Source organism: Equus caballus, chromosome 16 (genome assembly GCF_041296265.1).
Source record: "Equus caballus isolate H_3958 breed thoroughbred chromosome 16, TB-T2T, whole genome shotgun sequence".
In the NCBI taxonomy this organism is placed as follows: domain Eukaryota; kingdom Metazoa; phylum Chordata; class Mammalia; order Perissodactyla; family Equidae; genus Equus; species Equus caballus.
This window is the reverse complement of record NC_091699.1, coordinates 75,935,844-75,959,099: the sequence shown is the minus strand read 5'-3', so window position 1 is coordinate 75,959,099 and position 23,256 is coordinate 75,935,844. Positions and strand designations below refer to the sequence as shown.

Sequence of the window (23,256 nt, the reverse complement as noted above, 5' to 3'; positions counted from 1 at the left end):
AAGAAAAAAAAAATTGGGTGGAGAGATATTATTTAAATTAGAGGACAATTCTATTTCACATACTCCACTGGTAGAAAAACATACCTTACCTGCTATGAAAAGGCCATTCATTGGATCAGTTACACAAAATGAGAAGCGAAAACTTAAAAGTGACCAGAGAATAAAAAAAAAACAAGATTCTTAAAGATGTGGTTTATGGAAAACAGTATTTTCACTTTTCATTCGTTCAACAAATAGGGCTCATTATGTGCCAATTCTGTACTAGGTTCTGGGAACTGTCCAAAACAGACATAGTTCCCCTCTTGGAACTTCTAGTCCAGTAGCGAAGAAACACACTGATCAAATAAATAAATGTATGATTAAAACCTGTGATGAGGACTCTGAAGGAGAGGCACAGGGCTGGGCAAGCCTTGGGCTACTCACAGAAGGGGCACCTGTGAAGCCAGGCTGAGAGCAGATTTCCCACAAGCCCTGGCATATGGGTATTAGGCCACATTTAATCTGATTTTGAAAAATAAATCTGTCTGTGAGTCACAAAGTAAATTCACAGAAGTTACATCAGGGGCCCAGTTCATGAGAATTGCAATCCACCCCCGCCGCTCCAGCACTCCATGTCCTCCTTCCCCGCTGCCCTGCTTTGCTTTACTTGATAGCACTTTGCATCTCTGACCTACTTATATTTTACTTATTCGGTTATTATCTGTCCACCTCATCCAATCCCCACTCAAATAACAGTTTCATGAAAGCAAGGATTTTTTGTCTCTCTGCTATATATTGCCATTGCCTAACACAAAATAGGTATTTTATAAATATTTGTTGCATGGCAGCTCCTTCTACCTGTGGTCTAAGTCTTTCTACCTGTTACAGTGGAAGAAGAGTCCCTGCTCCTAGCCATGGCCAGCTTCTCCATCTGTGCTCTGGATCCCATCTCCTCAGACTTTTCGAGACTCCTGCTCCTGCATCCTTCTCTTGTATCATTCCTCTTAGCATACAACCATGGGTATGGGGGTTTGTGTGTGTGTGCATGTGCACGCACACACTAACGTCTCCTTTAAATCTTCATTCTTTTCTATTACCATCCCACTTCTTTCCCTCCTCACAACATGTTTTTTCAAAAGGGAATCTAAACATGCTACTTCTGCTTCTTCAGTCTTTGGCCCACTAAGGCGTGGTTGTGGACTCCTTGCCATTGCTCTGAAACCACTCCTCAGGGTCACCAATGACTTCCGCATTGCAGAGCTGAAGGTCTACCCTTATTTTACTCTACCTCTCAGTGGCAATTAACCCCCTTAAACACTGCACTCCCTCACGTACACTTCGTCACTCAGCTTCCACGGTTTGCCAGCGCCTGTGTTAGAACCATCTGGCAAATAGAGGACACCAAGCAAATGTTTGTTAAACGAATGATTACTTCCCAAATGATTCATAATCTTCAAGTATCTCAGGGCTATTATCTTAAAAACCAGTTATGATTATACGTTATTTTAGTTGTGGAGGTAATCCAACTCTATGACAATACCAAAGTTTGTAGCTTTATTGCCCAAATCATTAATAGAAACTTATTTTCTCACATATTGCTTCTTTTTCATAACAGTGGAAAACTGAAAGTCAAGTTTGAGTTAACCTGAATTTTACCATCATTTCCTTCTCTCAGATCTACCAGGCAGCACTCACACAGTAATTCTACTTTTTATATGACAGCTGTATCCTTGGCATGACTAGATAACAGCTTGAAAACAGAAGTGATCCAGAGTTCTACTAAAAAGGAAGGAACACCATTCCTCTTCTTTCTATAAAGTTTTCTCTAATGGCACTAGCTAATATTATAGGCCAAGAATTGGAGACTTACATTGCTTTGGAGATAGGACAAGTCAAATTTAAAACCTGAAATTCAGCTTTATAAAAGGAAGATCTACTCATTTATAACTCAATGGAATGTAAAAAAAAATCACCTTTCAAGTGGTTCTTTTTGCATCAAGTTTCATCTTTAAAGAACCAAGCTATTTAATGTCCTTCCAAAAATTATCAAAAATAACGTTTCCTAATGGAGATAAGGATACGTAGGGATTATGCACCACTTCCTGTTTTCAGCTGCTTCCTGTTGAAGTAGAACATTCTCAATTTACAGACACTACAGCTTAGCAACAGAGAAGGCACTCGATACTTGTTTATTAAGAAAAAGAATGAATGAAATGAAAAGAATCCATAAATTCTGGATTAAGAAGGCATTCACCTCTGGCATTGTACTCCACTAAGCAGCCCCCATGCATTCCCATTTTTGTGAGTGGCAGCAGAAGGAAGAACTATCAGGATATTGAAGTTCTACTGCATTTTAGTTTTGCTTATTTGCACGTCAAGCTTCATAATTCACAGATATGAAGAAGTTATAATGTTGTTACCCTTTTTTATAAACAAAAATGTACTAGTCAAATTCCCATATTGCCAGTTGTAAAATTTATATGTTGATAAAAGTACTAAGAAACTGCTAGAGCATTATCAAGAGAATATGGTTAATGCATCTTCATTACTACTAATAACCACGAAAAACATATAGATCAAGCTCATGCCGAGCAATTTTTCATCTGAATAGCTCTTAAAAGGGGATGAGCACTGTTTTCTGTTTTTAACATTTTTTGTTTTTAACCAATTTCCCCCTCATTCACTAGTCTTAGCTTCCAGAAGCATATTTTCTTCTGAAAACAACTACTGAAGGTAACTCTATGTATTTTCAGATATGAACAATTGTAAACCAAGTACTTCTCGGCAAAGCATGCTGTCCATAGTTCCTTTGTTTTTCAGGCATGAGAATTTTTACGCCAAAGTTAGCTAATATAGATCTTATATATTAGTAGCAGCATTCTAAGAAATACTAAAAACTTTGCAACAATGATTGGTTGTGATGTCTACTATTAAGTCTTGTGTGCTAAATTAATGAAAGTTAATACAGTTGTCAGAGATCTGATGAACAGTGAGGATTGGATTGGACTGAAGATGAAGTGCAATGTGTAAATAGTGCTGAAATAAATAGTAAGAGGACTCTGGAATTAACAAGACACCAAATATCAAACCTAAAGAGTAACTAATTCTGTTTAATCAAAGTCTTTCATTACTATTGTCTACTACATACTATTATTAAAGATAGTACCATCTAGGCTGGATTGTTTTGAAATTGTGCCAAAAATTTCTTTACTCATTTAGAAGGTTAAATAAGTAGAAGCAGGGGCATTTTTCTGAAGCTCCAAGAATCCTTCAAGATACCCGTACTGGAACCCAACCTGGCTTCACTGTTGGGCCCCTTTTGTTCAGTTTCTGAATCTCTGAAAATGGGTGACTCTTGCTGCCTCTTCATATCTCCTTAATCTCTTGCAGCCTGGCTTTGTAACCCACGTTCTACTGAGAGCTTCTAGGTTTCTCCAATGCCTTCTTAATTGCAGGAGTCACGAGCTGTTTTCATTCAACTTCTAAAATCTTTCTAAAGCTTTTAAAAAAACCACTATCACATTATTACCTCTGTAAAAATTCGCCACAACCTTCCTTCTGCTGGTATCCAAATCTTGACACCACCCCGGTTTATTTCCTTTCTACCTAAGATGTTTTAGGTCTAATATTAAGTATCTAATATCGGCTTATTTCACTCTTTTTTGCAATAAAATTTTGTTAGATGCTTGTTCATACTTTTGTCAAAGAATGAATTTTCAATTTATTTTTAATTATTTTTCTTTATATTCTAATTAATATCTTCCTTATTATTTCTTTTCTTGTGTTTCCAAAGGTTGAATGCTTGGTTCATTCATTCATTCACTTATTCATTCTCTCTCTTTCCCACCAAAAGCATTTAAAGCTATACATTTACATCTGCTTATAGCAATAGCATCAAAGTTTTTCCTCCACATTTTCTAAATAGTCTGTTGACTCAACTGTTATATAGGTACATTTTAAAATCTCACATGGTTGAGTCTGTTTGTCTTTAAATATATTACTCACTTTGTTTTGCTGAATAAAAATAGAAATATCAGAAGAACGGAAGTGAGGAAATGTCCTGATTATTCAAAAGGATTGTAGAAATCATGAACTGGAAAACAGACTGGCTTATATAAATATTTTTACTAATTATTTGGAAATGGTTATAATTTATTAAAAGTAGCCAGTATGGTTCACTAAAAACAAGTCATTCTAAGGCAACTTTATTTCTTGTCTGCAGTGTTAAAGTCTGTTAGATTCTATCAAGGTGTGTCAGTGTCAGTGGCAATAATGGAAGATAATGCATGCTCAGTCATAGCTGAACAACTGTACCTCAAGTGTATTGTTGAATGTTTCAACACCCGTTGAGGACTTCCAGCGACAATAAGTGTCTCAGACTTGGTTCCCAGACCTGCTCTCCAGTCCTTTTTTTAAGACCGTAATCTTCCGTCAGTGATCTGTGTGACTTGGAGGAGTCAGTTAGACCGCTGTCTGGACCTAAGTTTCCCTAGCTTTAAACTAAGGGGGACGAATTATATGATATTTTGTGTCCCCTCTAGATAGAAAATTCTATAATTTTGTGACTTGAAGAAAGAGAACATGTGCTCATTGAATTTGAGACCAAAGGATGCAGAGACACATAATATATCAGGTAAAATAATGAACATTTAAAATACTCTCCATATGCTGGCATGAGAAATGAATTAAACAGATAAAATATAACAAAGATAAATAAGAGCTTGTGCACTTAGGTTAAAACTTTTTACAACTGCACATTACATATAGAATAGGGAGACATGGATTAACACGAGTTCATACTAAAATAATAAAATTCCCAAACATTAATGTTTGGTCTATATTTTGGTCTATAAGGTTAATATGAGCCCACAGTGATGCTGAAGAAAAGTAAGATCCTTGGGCTACATAAATACTAGATCAGTGAACTTCTGATTTCCAGTCTGGCATAGAAGAAGCTTGGAAGTCCCCACTCTGTCCAAATAACAAATAAAAAGCTGAACAAGCTAAAAAACATGAACGATTTTTTCTAAGAACTGTAAGAGAAGTGAGGTCACAGGGTAAACTGCTGTCCCCAAATTGGAGAGACTGGCAGGTGAATATGGAGAATCACGAATCACTAGAGCAGAACCCAGGGGCAGAAACTCTCAGGACTCAGTACTGGGGCAGGGGAATCGGAACTGTAGTCAATGAATTGCTAGAGGCTCAGTGTGGACAAATTTGAGATACAAAAATTCCTAGGGGACCCAGTCATGAGGTAGGGCAGCCCACACTTTGGGAATTTTACCTCCCGGAGCCCTACCAAATTCTCATGGTAAATATGGGAGAAAAATAATGGTTCTGGCAAGGGGAGGGAAAAAGAACCATTTTGAAATACATCAGAACATTCTGTTCTTCTTAACAAGGCCTGCCTTCAGGGAAAACTATTTAACCAGAGTCTAACCTTCTGGGGTTTTATCAGAGCCTAAATGACCTGGGGAAAGTGAAATACCCAACCCCAGCCCCCTCAAGCCATCCTGTCCCACATAAGTTGGGGAGGGGGGAAGAGAGGCATGTGTGAAGTTCACAGTCTAGAGGCACAGGCTCACAAAAAGACTGAGACTTCATCATAGGACTATAGAATGCTTCCTCTCCTCCCACACTTTATTGCCACATTACTAACGGCCTATTTATAGCAGTTTGTATTACCCACTACATCATGCCCAACTATCAAAAAAAATTACAAGACATTCTAAACAAGCAAAAAAACACAGTTTGAAGAGACAGAGAAAGCATCAGAACCAGACTCAGATATAGCAGGAATATTGGAATTATTAGACTGGGAATATAAAACCACCATGATTAAAATTCTAAGGGCTCTAATGAATAAAGTAGACAGCATGCAAGAACAGATGGGCATGGAAACAGAGAAGGAAATTGTAAGAGAGGAAAAAAAGGAAATGATACAGATCAAAACACTGTAATAGAAATGAAGAATGTCTTTGATGAGCTCATTAGTAGACTGCACACAGCTGAGGAAAGAATCTCTGACACTAAGGATATTCCAAAAGAAACTCCATAAACTGAAAAACCAAAGAGAAAAAAGACAGAAAAAACCCAGAACAGACTATCCAAGAACTGTAGGATACCTATAAAAGATGTAACATATGCATAATGGGAATACCAGAAGGAGAAGAAAGAGAAAAAGGAACAGAAGAAATATGTGAAACAATAATGACTGAGAATTTCCCCAAATTAATGTCAGACACCAAACCACGGATCCAGGAAGCTCAGAGAACACCAAGTAGGATAAATTCCAAAAAAACTATACTTAGTCACATCATTTTAAAAGTACAGAATGTCACAGATAAAGAAAAAAATTCATGAAAGAAGCCAGAGTTAAAAAACACCTTATCTATAGAGGAGCAAGGTAAGAATCATATCCAATTTCTTCTCAGAAACCATGCATGCAAGAAGAAAGTAAAATAAATGTTTAAAGTGTTGAGAGAGAAAAACCACCAACCTAGAATTGTGCATCCTGTGAAATTATCCTTCAAAAGTAAATATAGTATCTATCTATACTAAAAACATATTATCCTTTTATAGTAAAACATATATTATCCTTTAATAGCAAATATAAATATTGGACTAGAAAGACTAGAATGAGTGCCTACATTGCAGGAGATAACTGTACAACTATGGCAGAGAGCTTTGTGGTGATGCATTACTCTTGGTAGAATTGAATTTTGCGTTTACATAATGGAGCAGAACAGTGGGGAGGTAGCAAAATTACACTGCAAGAGGAATGGCTACAAAGGCTGGGGATCAAGTTCTCCAACACTGTGAGAGCTGCCATGAGGGAACACAGTCCTTCTTTTGCATGGTGTTAAAAATTGAGATGAGTTACAAAAGTTACAGAAAGTAACAGAAGAGGGTTAAAAAGCTATGACACGAAATCCTTTCTAATAATTTAACAAGCTCTACTTAAAATAATAAGTGCTGGAAGATAAACAAACAAACACACAGATATAGAGACCAGATTGGTGCTTACCAGAGGAAAAACGTGGGGAAAGCAAAGGGTATAAGGGCACATATGTACGGTAATGGATGGAAACTAGACTTTCGGTGATGTACACGATACAGTCTATATGGAAGTTGAAACATAATGATGTACACTTGAAATTTATATAATGTTATAAACCAATGTGACCTCAATAAAAAAAAATCTATAAACTAAACTAAATAAATAAATACCAAAAAAAAAAAAAAAAGTGTTCCTTTTCTGGAACTGTCTAAGCAGAGACTGGAAAAGCATTTTCAGACACACAAGCTTCCTAGTCCTGGCATGGGTGAGAGACAGAGTTAAATGAAAGCCCCTTTCCAACTCTAAGAGTTTGTGATCTGCAGTCCCAAATGTCTTCTACCACCAAATTTATTATACTATTGAGATGACAGGACCAAATAAGAGGCCCGCACACTAGTCTAGGCCCTTGGGGAATGTTGACCAAACCCCACCTCCAAACTTTGGGACCTACCTGTCTGCCCTGCCTCCTTATTTCCACTCTCAGTTTCTATTGTTTTTGGTCCCTCCTTCCTCCTCTATGTTCATCTTCCTTTCGAGACTTTTTTTCTCTATTCTTTTCCCTTTTCTATTATAGTCTCCTTTTCTTTTTATCATTTTCTTACCACATTCTATATATGCTTTTTTCCACCATAAAAGCATATAACTTATTTTAAAATTCTTTTCTTAAGTGCAAAGAGTAGTTGGAAAAAGTAAATATAAATATGTGACTTTGGTTTTGAGAGCCAGTTTGGAGGTTCTGGGAGGGGAGCGTAGCTACTCATATACCCTTGACCAAAGAAGAGTCCTCCTCTCTCAAGGAAGGTCATCCTCTTCAATGGAGTGCACAGATTCGGAAGGGACACACATGGAGCGATGAGGATGGAAGGGGACACCCACCTAGTCAGCCAGATCAGCCAAATGAACCCTGGTGATCAATGGGGTGACTGATGTCGCAGCCAGACTGCCCTCACATCTTTGACTTTGGTTTTGGATAGAAACAACAGTCTCCTTGCATCTCTCCAGTTTTCTAGTCCATCATTATTGACCTAGCCTCAACGGATTATGGTTCATATTTACTTCTTTCATACTTATAGACATCAATCTTTTATTTGGAAATTTAAAACAGTTGTCAAGGCTGAACACAGTACTTTTCAGATGATCCTAACATCTGTGCTAACATCCATGATGTACTTCTACTTACAAATTCTGTAAGTTGAAGTCTTCAAATTCCATAAAATGAATTGGTTTCCAACTCTTTAAATTCTTTAATTTAAAAAAGAATTTGCTTCAATGAAAGACATCTACATCTAGTTCTAGTTTGTTTGCCATAGGGTGAGGTTTCTGTTATCTTAGAAAGTGAACTCTCTCCATCTCTCATGGAGCTCTAGAATTTATATGTTTTTATTAAAACTAAATGATAAAAGTTAGCTGCTATACTTACTCTTCAGAAGTCTAACTTTCAAGTGATACATATGTTTCCTTTCAGCTATAAAGACTATGATGATGTTCTATGTGGCACATTTTTGTTAACGTGACGTGAAACAAAAGTAGCGCTTGTTAGGGATAAAAAGGCTGGCCCCGATGAGTGGGTGGGTATGAGCTAGACAGGGGGGCTTACCTAATTGGGTCTGAACACAGTTTATAATATTTGTTAAACAACATAACAAATAATAAGCAATTATGCATGAATCGTGGTATTAATCGTGACGGGGAGTTTTGCTCTCTTCACCTCTCTTCCCTTACTTTGAAAATTGCTATATATCTTCACAATTAAAAAAAAAATCACAAGCAGCTGTAGTTAAACATCTATCAAGAATCAACTGTTAGAGTTTTAAGGCAAGAGGTATGGGAAGCAATATATATAAAGAAACGTGAGTCCACAGCAAAGTCCAAGGAAACAGTCACATTTTAAAAATACAGGCACAGGAAGGAACAGGTTAGATGCAGGAAAAAAAGAGGAATTTATTTTCTCTTAATTAAGAGGAAATCTATAAGACCTCTACACTAAAAACTATAAAATACTACTGAGAGAATTTAAAGAAGACCCAACTAAATGAAGAGATAGTCCATGTCCATGGATTAGATAATTCAGTAATATTAAAGTATCAGTTCTTCCCAAATTGATCAAGATTCAATGCAATCCATTGGGAGAGGACAATTGGAAACCTGTACCTGGTTTCTCCTGTACTCCAACCTTTTTCCTTTCCTGATCAAAATCCTAAAAGTTTTTATAGAAACTGACAAGTTGATTCTGAAATTTATATGGAAATGCAAAGAACCTAGAATAGCCAAAATAATGAAAAAGAATAAAGCTAGAGGACTCAGACTACTTAAAATCAAGACTTGCTGTTATAAAGCTACGTAATTAAGCTGGTGTAGTATCAGAGAAAGGATAGAGCATCCAGAAATAGACTCATACAAATACAGTCAATTGATTTTCAACCAAAGATCCAACTTAATTCAACAGGGAAATCTTCTTGTCTTTTTTTCTTCTTCTCCTCCCCAAAGCTCCCCAGTACATAGTTGTATATTCTAGTTGTAGGTCCTTCTGGTTGTACTATGTGGGATGCTGCCTCAGCATGGCTTGACGAGCGGTGCCACGTCCGCACCCAGGATCCAAACCAGTGAAACCCTGGGCCACTGAAGCGGAGCGCATGAACTTGACCACTCGGCCACGGGGCCACCCCAGGAAAGACTTTTCAAACAAATGGCACTGAACAGCTGAATATCTATACGGAAAAAGATAGACCTTAATCTTTACCTTAGTTCACACACAAAAATTAATTTGAGGTGTACCACAGATTTAATACAAATGCTAGAATCACACAGACTATCTTTGAGACAGTATAGTAAAGGGTTAACTCAGCAGGCCTGGGCTGCCCAAATCCTGTACATTCTGAAGTTGTTTAGGACTGGTCCTTGACTGACAACTGAGAGATAACCTCTAGTCCTTGGAATATCCTGCCTGATAAGAGTGTCTTCGTATACCTGGGGCATTGGGCCACACCAAATAGTTTATATTAACAATAGGATTTACAGTAAAAGCCTGTTTTTGTTCAACCTGGGCTCCATGCCACAGTGTATCAGCCTGACCTCTGATGAAACTAGAGACTGAGTAGCTAATGTTAGTCACACGGTGGCTTCATGCCCACGTGACAGACCTCTAATAAAAAATCTTGGGGGACACCAAGGCCTGGGTGAGCTTCCGTAGTTAGCAACACTTCACATCTGTTGTCATATATGGTTCCTGGGAGATTTAAGTACTCCATTGGGAGAGAATAATTGGAAACTTGTACCTGGTTTCTCCTAGACTCCAACCTTTTTCTTTTCCTGATTTTAATCTGTATCCTTTTGCCATAATATACTGCGACTATGAATATAACAGCTTTTCGGAGTTCTGTGATGATGAATCTGATGAATCATTGAAGCTGATGGTGGTCTTGGGGACCCTCAACAGTGGAGACTAAGGGGAGGCAAAGATTTCTTAGATAGGAAACAAAATGTACTAGCCATAAAAGGAAAAAAAAACCAATGACATTGAAATAAAAATTTTCCTCTTATCAAAAGACATCGTTAAGAAAATGAGTAGGCAGGCCACATAATGGGGAATAATATTTGCAGTATATATATCTGACAAAGACTCCTATCCAGAATATATAAAGAATTCCTAAAAAACAAGAACAAAAAGACAAACAACCCATTAAAAATAGGCAAAATACTTGAACAGACACTTCACAAAAGAAGATAAACAAATCACCAATATGCTATGTAAAGATGCTCAACATCATTAGTCATCAGAAAGATGCAAATTAAACCACAATGAAATACCATTTTCATACAAACTAGAATAGATAAAATCAAAAAGACTGACAACAGCAAATGCTGACAAGGATGTAGAGCGACAGAATCCCATATATTCCTGACGGGAGTGGAAAAAGATACAATTACTTTGTAAAACAGTTTGGTAGTTTCTTATAAAGTTAAACATACATCTATCCTATACAGCAATTTAATTTCAAAGTGTTTACCCAAGAGAAAGAAAAACATATATCCACAAATAACAATAATAAACAACAACATCAAAACAACTGCGTGAGAATGTTCATAGCAGCCTTAATCATAATACCTCAAATCTGGAAATAATCTAGTATCTATCAACAATGAACAGATAAAAAACTTGTGGCATATTCATATAATGAAATACAACCAACAATCTAAAGGAAAGAACTACTGATATTTGCAACATGGACGAACTGCAGAAACAATATGCTGAACGAAAGAGCTAGACACAACAGAGTGCACACTGTGTAGTTCCAGTTATGTGACGCGCAAAAGAAGGCAAAACTAATACATGGCAATCGAAATTAGAAAGTTGTCTTGGGATGAAGGGTTGGAACTGACTGTAAAGGAACATGAGGGAACCCTTGGGTGAAAGAAATATTCACTCCAGATATATTGTTTTGGATGGTGGTTACATGGGTATATAAAACTGTCAAAACTCATCAGACTGAATATTTAGATCTATGTATTGAGTACAAATTATAGAAAAATTTTTTTAAGAAAGGAGAAAGATCTATTTACTCTGGACTAAATAGGAGATAACATTACTGATGAGGATTTTTAGGCTGGTTACTTTTAAAACTGCAGATAAGAAGCAGGCTCCGAGGAGCAGAGTTTGCTTGCCCTTTGTTGGGAGACATTTACATTTGTAAGGGAAACCTCCATCTGTAAAGATGCCTCCCTCTCTGTGCCAGGAAGAAGGGGACCTTATCTCTAGAAACTCTTAATGGGGAAGGCAAGGACTTAAGTTGGTTACTGTCTGGCAACCTCATGTAACTGATTTAGGGTGGTGGCTTCTGGCCTTTACTTAATCCGATTTGATTCTTATCTAAAAGTTGTGGGACCACCCAATGGCCAGACCCCACCTGCACTGATACCATTTTAACCTTTTTACATGTTCTTTCCATTGTCTTGTAAAGAGATGGCTCACATACCCATGCCTTAAATTTAGCCTTACTCTCCACCCAGCGGCTCCTCCTGCCCGTGGGCCCTGTCCTCATGCAGCAGCTCTGACCGCCCATGGGCCCTGTCCTCATGCAGCAGCTCTGACCGCCCATGGGTCCTGTCCTCATGCAGCAGCTCTGACCGCCCATGGGCCCTGTCCCCATGCTATTCTATTCTCTAAATAAAAGAGCACTACTGCCAGACCTTGAAAGTCCAAGAAATCTTTCTTTCGACTCATCGGCTCACCAACCCCGCATCAATTACCAATTTACCTAAATTGGTTAGGAATGAACAACTCTCTTTGATACAACAGAAAGAAAACTTCAGACACAGATGTATTTATAGTACAAACTCTTAGTTACCTGAGGATAAAAATATCACAAAGTTACATTTATATAGAAATCAGTGTCCTTTGAAATTCTGATTAGCCAATTAACTACTAATACTGATAACCATGGACTTGTTGGCTTCATGGCTTGGGGAATATTATTAACATATTATTTCTTTACCATATTTTAGCAATAAAATACTTCTGAAAAAAATCCAGTCATTATGTAAGTAAATATAATAAAGCCTAATTTAGAAAATCTTTTTGACCATATAAAATGGAAATTGTCCAGGGAAATTTTATAACGCCTTTTAGGTATTCAAAGCAGTATTTATTTACTCAGTCATTAAGCTAAATATTTACTGAATACTAGAGACAGTGCCAGGTACTGTGCTAGGCCCTGGGAATATGAAGATTATAAGATCCAGACCCTGACATCAACATGTTATTTTACAATTGAAGCTAAAAAGCATTCATTCAGGGGCTGGCCCCGTGGCCAAGTGGTTGAGTTCACACGCTCTGCTTTGGCGACCCAGGGTTTCACCAGTTCGGATCCAGGGCGCGGACATGTTACCGCTCATTAGGCCATGTTGAGGCGGCATCCCACATAGCACAACTGGAAGGACCCACAACTAAAATATACAACTATGTACTTGGAGGATTTGGGGAGAAAAAGCAGAAAAAAAAAACCGGAAAAAAAAGCATTCATTCATTTCACTAATATTTGAATTTGTCCTCTGTGCCATGTACTGAGGAAAAAGCAATGAAGGAGACAGATGTGGTCCCCGATATCACAAAGCTCATATTCTAGTACAAGATTCCAATTGTTAGAAGAATCACTGTGGTTCCTGGGATCCTGTACTTTCTCAGGACATTCTAGTTAGGCCAGGCCCTGAGAGGAGCACTCCTAACGGAGGCAGATCCTCAGCCCAAGGAGAGATGGAGAATTATTAGCCACTTGGCATTCTTGAGGTAAGAATGCATTGGATGCCGTCACTCTTTAATCACATGGAGCCCCAGGGAGGAATGTGGGATATACCCCCAGAGCCCAGGAAACTTGCCTTACTAGAATCTTCCTTCCCTGGTGCCTGGTTTCCTCTTAGATCCCATGTAGGCGTCCTGACAAGGGGTCTTCTGCAGAGGGCCTACTGGCCAGATTTATAATTCTGGAATCTTTCATCATTGATATCACTTAAGTTGTTTACATGAAGCTCTGACATAAGGCAGAGGAAAGCTGGCAATGTTAGCACAGAGAATGTTATTGCTGATCTGGTGAGTAAAGAGATCAGGAACTAAGCTTGGTTTCTTCCATCTCTATCAAGGCCTAATTTACTCAAATGAAATACCTAATTTTGGTGATAGAAAATTGCTTAAGCAAGTTAAAAGATCTACTGTTGTGGAGTCTGTAAAAAGGCACTGCTAGATAAAGTGACGTGCTCCTGTGGCACTACTGACAGCTCAGGTGCCGTCACCTTTAAAATGCAGAAAGAACTAGGCATTTTGAGAAATAGTGTCATTTTCAAAACAGAAAATCCACAAATGTTTTGGAATACAGAGGGTATGTGATTCTACTCGTAATAAAAGAGATTGCAGTACTAAAAACTATGAGATTCTGTTCCATAACTACCCAATTGGGCATTTTAGTAGTCATGGATTCCTAGATAAATTAGATGGGTCTTTCTGTAGACTGGTCACAATTTAGATGTACTTATTTTTTTTTATAGCAGCAATTTCTGGTTATTTAAGGACAAAACTGATACAAGATTTGAGTGTTAAATTGTCATTCTGAGCTCAAAAGTTGAATGAATAAGAAAATGTCAATTCCCATTTTTAAAAAGAAATTTGCAAGTAAGTAAAATCAGAGCATAGAGAATATTACCCACACGTAATGGAAAATCTACCACTAAAATACCTAGGCGCTTGCTTTTAAAGACTTAATTATAGCCATCCATGGTAAAGCAGAGAAGAGAAATCAGGCTTCTTGATTTCTAGAGATATTCTTAACCATGAAATCACATGTCATCTTTGCATCCTCATCCTTTATTTGGATAAGCAACACAAATAGAAGTCCATTACCATAGACGCAGTAGGTATTAGTTCCCTGCTTTCCAGATGCCTGTCTTTTGTCTATCCTCTACTTACTAATCACTGCTGGGGTTTCCCCATGAGTATACAGATCCCCTATGGATCATCCCCACTCCCTGTCTTCCCATTCAATGACAATGACAGCCCTAATGCATTAACTCTTCAATAGACTCTAAAAAGCTAAGAAAGTAGTTGCAAGCCTAATTACAGCTGAAGGGCCCCGCCTGGTATAAGCATCCTAAGCCTTAAATAGCCAAATGGGGACTTTACTGATGACTTCGTAACTACAATGGTTTTTGATCATGGATAAAGTAGCGACACGATAAACAAACCTCCAGGGAATAAATAGTGGTTATAATTGCTACATAGAGAATTGGAAGAATTCTTTGGCAAGATTATCAAGTTTGTCTCAATTTATACTCCATCAATTGGTGACTAAGGGTATCCATATACCTTTACCAGTGCTAGCTTGCTTACTTATTCACTCATTTTTAAACCACTTTATTGAGGAACGATGGACATACAAACATATTGACATATTTAATGTGTACAACTTGATGAGTTTGGGGACAAGTAACACCTGTGAAACCATCACCACAATCTATACCATAAACATATCCATCACCTCCAAAAGTTTCCTCCTACTCTATTTTTTATTTATTTTATTTTTTTGTGATAAGAAGACTTAAAATAAGATCTTCCCTCTTAGCAAAATTTTAAGTACATAATACAGAATTATCAACCATGGGCACTATGCTGTACAGTAGATCCCTAGGACTTATTTATCTCTGGCTCATTTATTTTTAATTTGCTAATTTGAAAGGTGAAAATGTTACTTTATTGGTGTTTTAATTTGCATTTCTTTGACTAATTATGAGTTTGAACAGCCTTTTCAATGCTTACTTGCTGTTTGCAATTCTTCTTTCATTCAGTACCTACTGTATTCTAGGCACTATTTTAGGCTCAGGGTTACAACAGTTAACAAGACAAACATGTAGAGTTTACATTTCAGTGCAAGAAACAAAGAAAAAAATACCCAATAAAATTGTTTAAAAGTTAAAAATACCATTTCATGTAGTAAGAATTGATATGAAAAACAAAAACAAAGTAAAGGGTCAGAATAAATGGGGCCATTATTTTAGACAGGGCAGTGAAAGAGGGGTTCTCCGAAGAGATGATATTTGAATACAGACTGGATATAAGTTTGCCATGCAGATTCTTGGGGAAGAATTTAGGCATAGGGAAAAGCAAGCTCAAAGCTCCTTAAGTGGGAAGACGCTTGTGTGCTTGAGGAATAGTAAGCAGGCCAGTGCGGCTGGAGTCCAATGAACAAGCGAGAAGAGTGGTGGCAGCAAATGGGGCTGGAGAGAGAGGAGGCTGGATCATGTAGCGCCTGTCTTGCAGGTCATTGGAAAGGCTTTGGGCTTTATCCTAAATGTTTTGGGAAGTCACTGAAGGGCTCTGAGCAGTTGAGTGGTATGATCTGACTTACATAAATCTGGCTGCCATGTGGAAAGGGTCTATAAGGAGGAGGAGAGGAAGCAGGGAGACTAGTGAGGAGACTACAATAGAGAGATGAGCAGTGACGTGGTGACTCAGTATTAGCAGTACAGAGGGAGAAAAGCAATTTGTTTCATGACACATTTTGAAGAGGATTTGCTGATGGACTTCATGTGTGATATGAAAGAAAAGGAGGAGGCAAGGGCAATTTTAAGCTTCCATCAACTGGGTCGTGCTATTTATTGTGATGGAGAAACACTGTGGGAAAAACAGGTTTGTGGAGGTAGAACCAAAAGTTTAGTTTTGGGAAGCACTAAATTTGAGATGCATATGGGACATCCAAAAGTACTGAAATACTGAGTAGGTGGTGGAATTTGAAAGTCTGGAGTTCAAAGGAAGAGGACAAACTGAAGGTATAAATTAAGGACCCTTCAGTCATAAATGGTATGTAAAGCCATGAGCCTGGGCTGAAATCGTCTAGGGAATGAACGCAGAGAAGAAAAGAAGCCCTGGAGGGTGTTCCAACCTTTACAGGCAGAGGAGGAGAATCCAAAAGAGCTGGAGTGGCCACTGAGACAGGGTCTTGTGCTTCCTACTGACCTGCATAAGTTCTTTATACATTAGTGATGTTACAGTTTATCAGTTACTTCCACTACAAATATTCTCCCAATTTTCTGTTTGCCTTTTGATTCAGTTTATTTTTTACATATCTACTTAAAAACAGCTGTGTAGCAAAATCCACTGGTCGTCACCTTTGTGATTTCTTTCATTACTTTTAAGATTAAAAAGTCTCCTAGTAACTAGAGGTCAGAGAGACACACATTTTATTCCTATGTTTGCTTGTTTGAGTGCACTGTGATTCACTTGGAATTTATTTTGGTGTATAGTAAGGTTATAACTTGATACCTTTTCCAAAGATGTGTCAAGTTTCCCAACACCATTTATTAACTCTTCCTTTCCTAACTGGTCTGTGACGTTCTCACGCTATGTTTCATTTGGTTCAATTTCAATTTAAGCTTTGAAATTGCAACAGAGATGATGAAAAACTTTCCCTCCAATCATCACAATGATACTTTGCACAAGAATTTCAATGTGCTTACAAGCAAATAAATAAAACAGAACCAATATTTTTAGAAGAAAAATGCAGGGACAGAAAGCTAAATAGAAGAAAGAATACATGAAAGGAAGAAAGGAAAGGGTACAGTCCACTTCCACTTTGAGCAAAAAGTAGATGTTGAAAATGTAAAAAGATAATACATGGGTATATGCAAAAAAATATTTGTTGAGTAACTTTCCTATGCCAGGCATCCGAGGTGTCCTTGAGTGATGAGAAAGACAAAGCGCCTACCCTCAGGAAGCTCAGATTTTAGCAGGGGAGTTGGGGAGACAGATGATACACACATAAATGAAGCACAGAACTTCAGTAGGTAATGAACGCTATGAAAATAAGATTGGGAAATGGGGTAGAGAGTGACTAGGGGAGGAGAAGACAACAGGGAGGTCAAGAGTGGCCCCTCTCAGATGATATCTGGGCTGAGTCCTACCTCCTGAAGACGCAAGGGAAGATGAGGGTGGGAGGAGTGCCCCAGGAAGGGGGAAGACAAGTGCAAAGGCCCCAAGCAAGTGCAAGCATGGGAGGGAAGAGCAGGGGAGAATGGAAGGACACAAGGTCAGAGAGAGAGGGAAGGGGCACAGGGAGAGGACTGGATTATCAATGGTAATAGAAAGCCTTTGGAGGAGTTTAAGTGGGGCTGTGAGATAATCTGCTGTAAATTGAGAGTTCTTTGGCTGTTGCGTGAAAACTAATGGTAGTGGTGTAGGAGAAAAGGGGAAAGAAGAAGGGACTCTAGCTAGAAAGATCTTGTATGAAGAAAGTACCTAAAATACCTTGTTCTTTTAAACATACTCAAACTAAATACTTGACATGATGGAGGGAGGCGGGGGGGACAAGTGACTAGACTGTAAGATTCCTGAGGGCAGGGACTTTTGTCTGGTTTGCTCACTCTGTATCTCTAATGCCTAGAATAATAAGAGTCTGGTACTCAATACAAATTTGTTAAATTAAATGAACAAAGTGACTGTAGGGAATAGCCTTTTATTTGTGAAACAGGAATCAGATGAAGTGAACAAACAGAAGAGAGCTTCAGAGAAGCCTCCTGGGCTGTAGAACTGTCTCATAATTACACAGCACATCAAAACATGAGACAGACTTCAGTCAGGGATAGGTACTTTAAAAATAACATTACACTAAAACAGGGTTCAAAATACAAGTTTAAATTTAGCCGCTTTCTTATACACTTCTTCTCACCGCTTAGACTATGAGTTTCTATGTGGCAGGAATTATGTCTTCTTTTTAACTCTCCAAGTAAGAGCAGAACACATCGTGTATGTGTACTCCACAAATGTATATTTAGGTTGCTGGAATCCTACTGAAGAAAAGCTAGCACATAAGCAATGCTTAAGGAAGAAAATTCGGACAACTTGGCAGCATTTATCATTACTAACATTTTAGTCTTCCACAGCAAACTTTGAAATTACATTCTAATTTGAGATGGTTCTGGTTTGACAAGTTAACTCTTGAGACATCTGAGTACGGTATTATGAAAGAACAAGACTGTTCATCAACCCTTTATGCCAATGTTAATTTCTTTTAAAAGTAGGATTTTATGTTTTTTTATTCCTACAGTGACCCTTAAAATTTCTATGTATATAATCACAAATGCACACACAAGATGCATTTATAAGCTTATTGTGTAGTTCTAAAGACAGTTGGGAAACCCAATTTTAATTTTGTTACTGAAATAATTTAAAAATGTATTATATAACTGCCTCTTTTCAATCAAAAGCAAGGATCTAGAAAGAGATTATGCAAGTAGGCACAATTTATTCAGGTTTATTAGTGTTAGAAAAATGAAGTTGCCTAACTTCCAATTGTACCAAGTACTCTTATATTTATTTAATTTTTTATCTTACCACTGACATTAACGTATATAATTTTATTATGCCTTAAAAAAAACTCAGATAATTTATTTAACAAACATTCCTTACATGCATTAACCATTGATATTTTAAAAGCTGGAAAATTATTTCCAGCAAATGTGTAAAATTTCCTGATGATCTCTCAGAATATCTTTGGGATTTATAACTTTCATCAGAGAAAAGAGGACTTACCGGCTTTTATTCATGAGGTCTGCTCCCCGTGCTTTGTAATAGTCTAAATTTGGATGGAATTGATAAGTCACTGGTCTTGGATTTCTCTATAGGAAAAAAAAACCCAATAAATTAAAATGTATAAAGCTATTTAAATTATATATTAACACATAAAAGAAAAAAATGATCGTTTTTATATTCTTTCAGAAAAAAATACGTCTAACAATAAAGTTTAATAATTAGCACGCTTTAGTTTTGTTTTTATTAAGTTTTGCCTTAACTGTCCTTAGTCCTGATTAAACATTGAAATTGTTTTAACATATTTTAATTTTATGTGTCTCATAGTTCATATGGATTTATTCCTGTCATTAGATTTATTTTTGATGATTTTGATCAACCTGACTTTCCAAAACACAATCAGATCAAATTAGAACAAAACTGAAAAATTATCTGATATAACATGAGCACAATCTATGTGTTAGGGCTGAGAGACACAAAGTGTCAAGAAAGCTGTATTTTGGAGGAAGAGTAAAAATTCCTGCTGGTTTTTGACAACTAGAATGCTAAATATGCCCACTAGATGGCACACCGAGCCTTTCTTCTCCAAAAATCAATGTGCTATTTCAGAAGTCAGCGATTCTTTTAAAGTTAGCAATTTCTAAGTCATCTATTCTTACATGCGAGTTTAATAAGTGCCCAGGTAGTGGAAATATTAGCAGGGTACCATCACAATACAAAAGCAAACTGACTAAGGAACATTTCATAAAAGCAGCAATATACTGCCCTTTCTGTCATTTAATATTATTTATAATCATTGCAGAAATGTCCTTGAATCATTAGGTCGAATGTGTCTATTTAAATATGTTGCTATTATTTAATGTGTTTATTATTTAAATGTATCAAGTCCCCCACAGGCAAATAAAAATTAAACAAATATACTTTCAGTTTATAAAATACAACATGTTAATAGCATAAATTAAATGAATATCATTATCCCTAAAATGTGAAATTATATTTTTCATTAAAAAGTTTTTAAAAACTTACAAATAAATGTGTTCCAATGTTTACCTGAATATATAATTCGAGTTAATAATTAGGACTTTGGACCCTGTCCTTTGAGAGATCGATCTAGACACAGAAAGGCTACATTTTATCTGAACAGAACATTACCAATATGCTTCAATATCAATCCTTGGAGACGTAATCCCAAGGCACTGACTGATATACTTGCATGGAGGTGGGGATATGTAATTGCTAAGGTTAAACAGTTTGAAATTCATCAAGCTAACAAGCTGCATCTTAATGGCCATGATGGACCTTTTCTTTTTCTGCTGAAAAGAGAATATTTACACAGCTCAACCCTTTCATATCTCTTCCAAGTCAGCCCTAATCATCTGACGAAAATGACAATCCCTTGATTTAGCTCCAGCTACTACTCCACTGGTTTGGTATTCAACACAGTTCTACAATAATCAAATCTGAATTGCCTTGATGAAGATAACTGATGCTTCCATGACTACCACACTATTAAGTCTAACAGTGCAACTTTTCACTCTCTAGGAATTACATAGGTTTCCTCATGGTAGCTGATGACAACCTGGACCCAAGTATAATGGGAAAATAAAATAGAGGTTAAAGCCACTGGCAGATCGCCAGCTCATTCACGATTTATTTAAAAAATTAACCTTTGCAGGATTATCACTCATGACTAATTTTGCTCTTTTATTCTCAGTACCTGGAAATACATTTTATTTTTGCTAATATAAAAAGCCTTTTCTTCTCTGACTTCCAACAAACTAATAAAGGATTATGTTACTTTTTGCTAGAAACAATGACAGAAGGGATTGCATGGAGCAATTTCTTGAAACATCTTTATAAAGAAATGACAAGCAATTGAAGACACCAAGTGCTGATCTATCGAAGCACTTAAAGCCGTTATTAGGAATAATGACTAACTTGAACATATGAATGAGGCTCAAGTATTGCTTTCACTAAGGCCTATCTAAATTCCTAGGAGACATGAGTATCAAAGGGAGAGGCAGTTTAGAGTACTACTGTACCGGGATGAAAAAAAGAATGAAAAGACGATGTTGAAAAACAGCATTTAAAACGTAAGAAAATAAAATCAGAGTTTACAGTTAGAAGTTATTCAATAGGGTTTTCTAAGAAGATAATGCTGTTACTAAAACTTAAGTACGTAGACAGATAGATGATGTAGACTAGCACTTTTCAATAGAAATACAATGTGGGCCGCAAATGCAAGCTTCATATATAATTTAAAATTTTCTAGCAACCACATTAAAAAAAGAAACGAATGAAAGTCAATGTACTAATATTTTATTTAATTCAGTATATCCAAAACAGTGTCATTTTAACATGTAATCAATATAAAAAGTTATTGACACATTTTTACATTCTTTCTTTTGTACAAAGTCTTTGAAATCCAGTGTAAATTTTATACTTACAGCACATCTCACTTGGGACTAGCCACACTTCAAGGCTCAAGAGCCATATGTGGCTTGTGGCTACTGTAATGGACAGCACAGAATTAAATGTTTGACATAGACGTACACCAATGTGTGGCTATACAAATCAACATGTATAGACATGAATAATAAAAAGGGCACAAATGGTTTTGTACATTAAAATTCAGTACTGACAGTTCTTTAATTCACCTGTAATTCCTCCCTTTCAATTCAGGTAGTTCGATCTCTTCTGAATAAGGTTTCAAAAAGTCAAGACATTTTGGAGCAATATCTTCTCACACAACTATGTGCTAAAATGATAACAATGGTTTCCTTGGGGGGGGTGAGATTAAATGAGCAGTATCTAACAGAAACATTTTAAAAGTAAAGAGACACTTGCTTTTCTTTTTTTAAAGGCTTTTTTCCCCCAAATAAAATTTTATAGGAATATAACAGTTCTGATTTTTAAAAATCTGGAGTTCCCTCTAAAATATAAGAGCCATTAGAATTCTACATATATAGAACTCCGTATGTAGGAAAGACCAAATCCCATGACACTTGTAATTTCTCATTGTGCAGGACATGTGATGCCGACAAGTTCAATGTTATATCTTGCCTGGATTGGAAAAAGTAGTAATTATTTTAAACCCATTCTCACATTTGACAGAATTTCAACTATTAGAAGCTTTTCCAAACCAATGTACATTTAAAAAAATCTCTTGTGTTTTGGTGAATTTTTCTTCGGAAGAAAGATAGCAAAATGGTAATCATAGCTTAACTTATATTGGTTTGTACAGAGGAATACCAAGTAGGTTCATGACCCGGGAAGTCTATATAAGTATACAAGAAGATGCAGATCACAAATTCAGTCCACCCAGCGTTTACCACGCCTTTCCTAGACCAAATGGATGGACTTGAAATAAATCATCTGCAAGACTGCAAGATCTGCAAGAGAAGTTAACTTCTCGAGTACGACTCAGTCCTTCTCTGCTAAGGAGCTGTGGAACCCTTCTTAAAGTTTTCTCATCAGCATTTTATTTTATGGCACTATATGAAGAACGCTGAAAATACCACCCATGGTACAGCCGGGCTGGATTTTGGGGAGGCTTCTTAAAAGTCTTGTGGACAAAATGACGTAAAGAAGCATAATAGATAGTGGTAGAAACAAGTGTCCGGGAGGAAGCTATATGGAAAAACAAAAGAAAACAAAACAAAGCCCATGCTGTACTTCTGAATTTCTAAAACACTTTTGTTAATTTGGCACGATCACAAAATCAATTTACAAATAGTGCTTGAATGACAGCAATCAATGCAAGAGGTAAGACTGACTGAAATCTAACCAACCTCTCCATTATAGTTAACATTCTCCACTTCTGCGGTCTATATTATATGATAGCAAGCTGTTCCTCAATGTAATTTCAGGTAAAACACTCTCTTCCTTACTGAGGATGACTTCTGATGGTGGACAACTCCCCTCTGCTCTACTCTGTTATGGAAGTCTGTAGATTTGCACATCACTCTCCTCCCCTGCCACCCTTACTCCCATAGTAGTATTTCAGTATTTTAAGTTCAGACTCAATTTGTTGTGGTAGTATACAAATATTTAAATGCTAACCCACACTAAGTACAACTAACTAGATGCTACAAGAAGTACAATTAACTACAAGATAGTACATGGACAATTTTCCTTGTTCTGAGTCTGGTGA

At 37.0% G+C, this 23,256-nt stretch overlaps 1 protein-coding gene across 11 annotated transcripts in view; it reads right to left on the bottom strand.

Moving 5' to 3' along the window:
* The window catches only part of TBC1D5 (TBC1 domain family member 5), a 570,404-nt gene that overhangs the window by 79,057 nt on the left and 468,091 nt on the right, over positions 1 to 23,256 (bottom strand). For all 11 annotated transcript variants that reach the window (XM_070238099.1, XM_070238103.1, XM_023620885.2 and 8 more), the window contains one exon: positions 19,107 to 19,192. In XM_070238099.1, the coding sequence (XP_070094200.1) occupies positions 19,107 to 19,192 (86 nt within the window). The remainder of the gene's footprint in view (positions 1 to 19,106; positions 19,193 to 23,256) is intronic.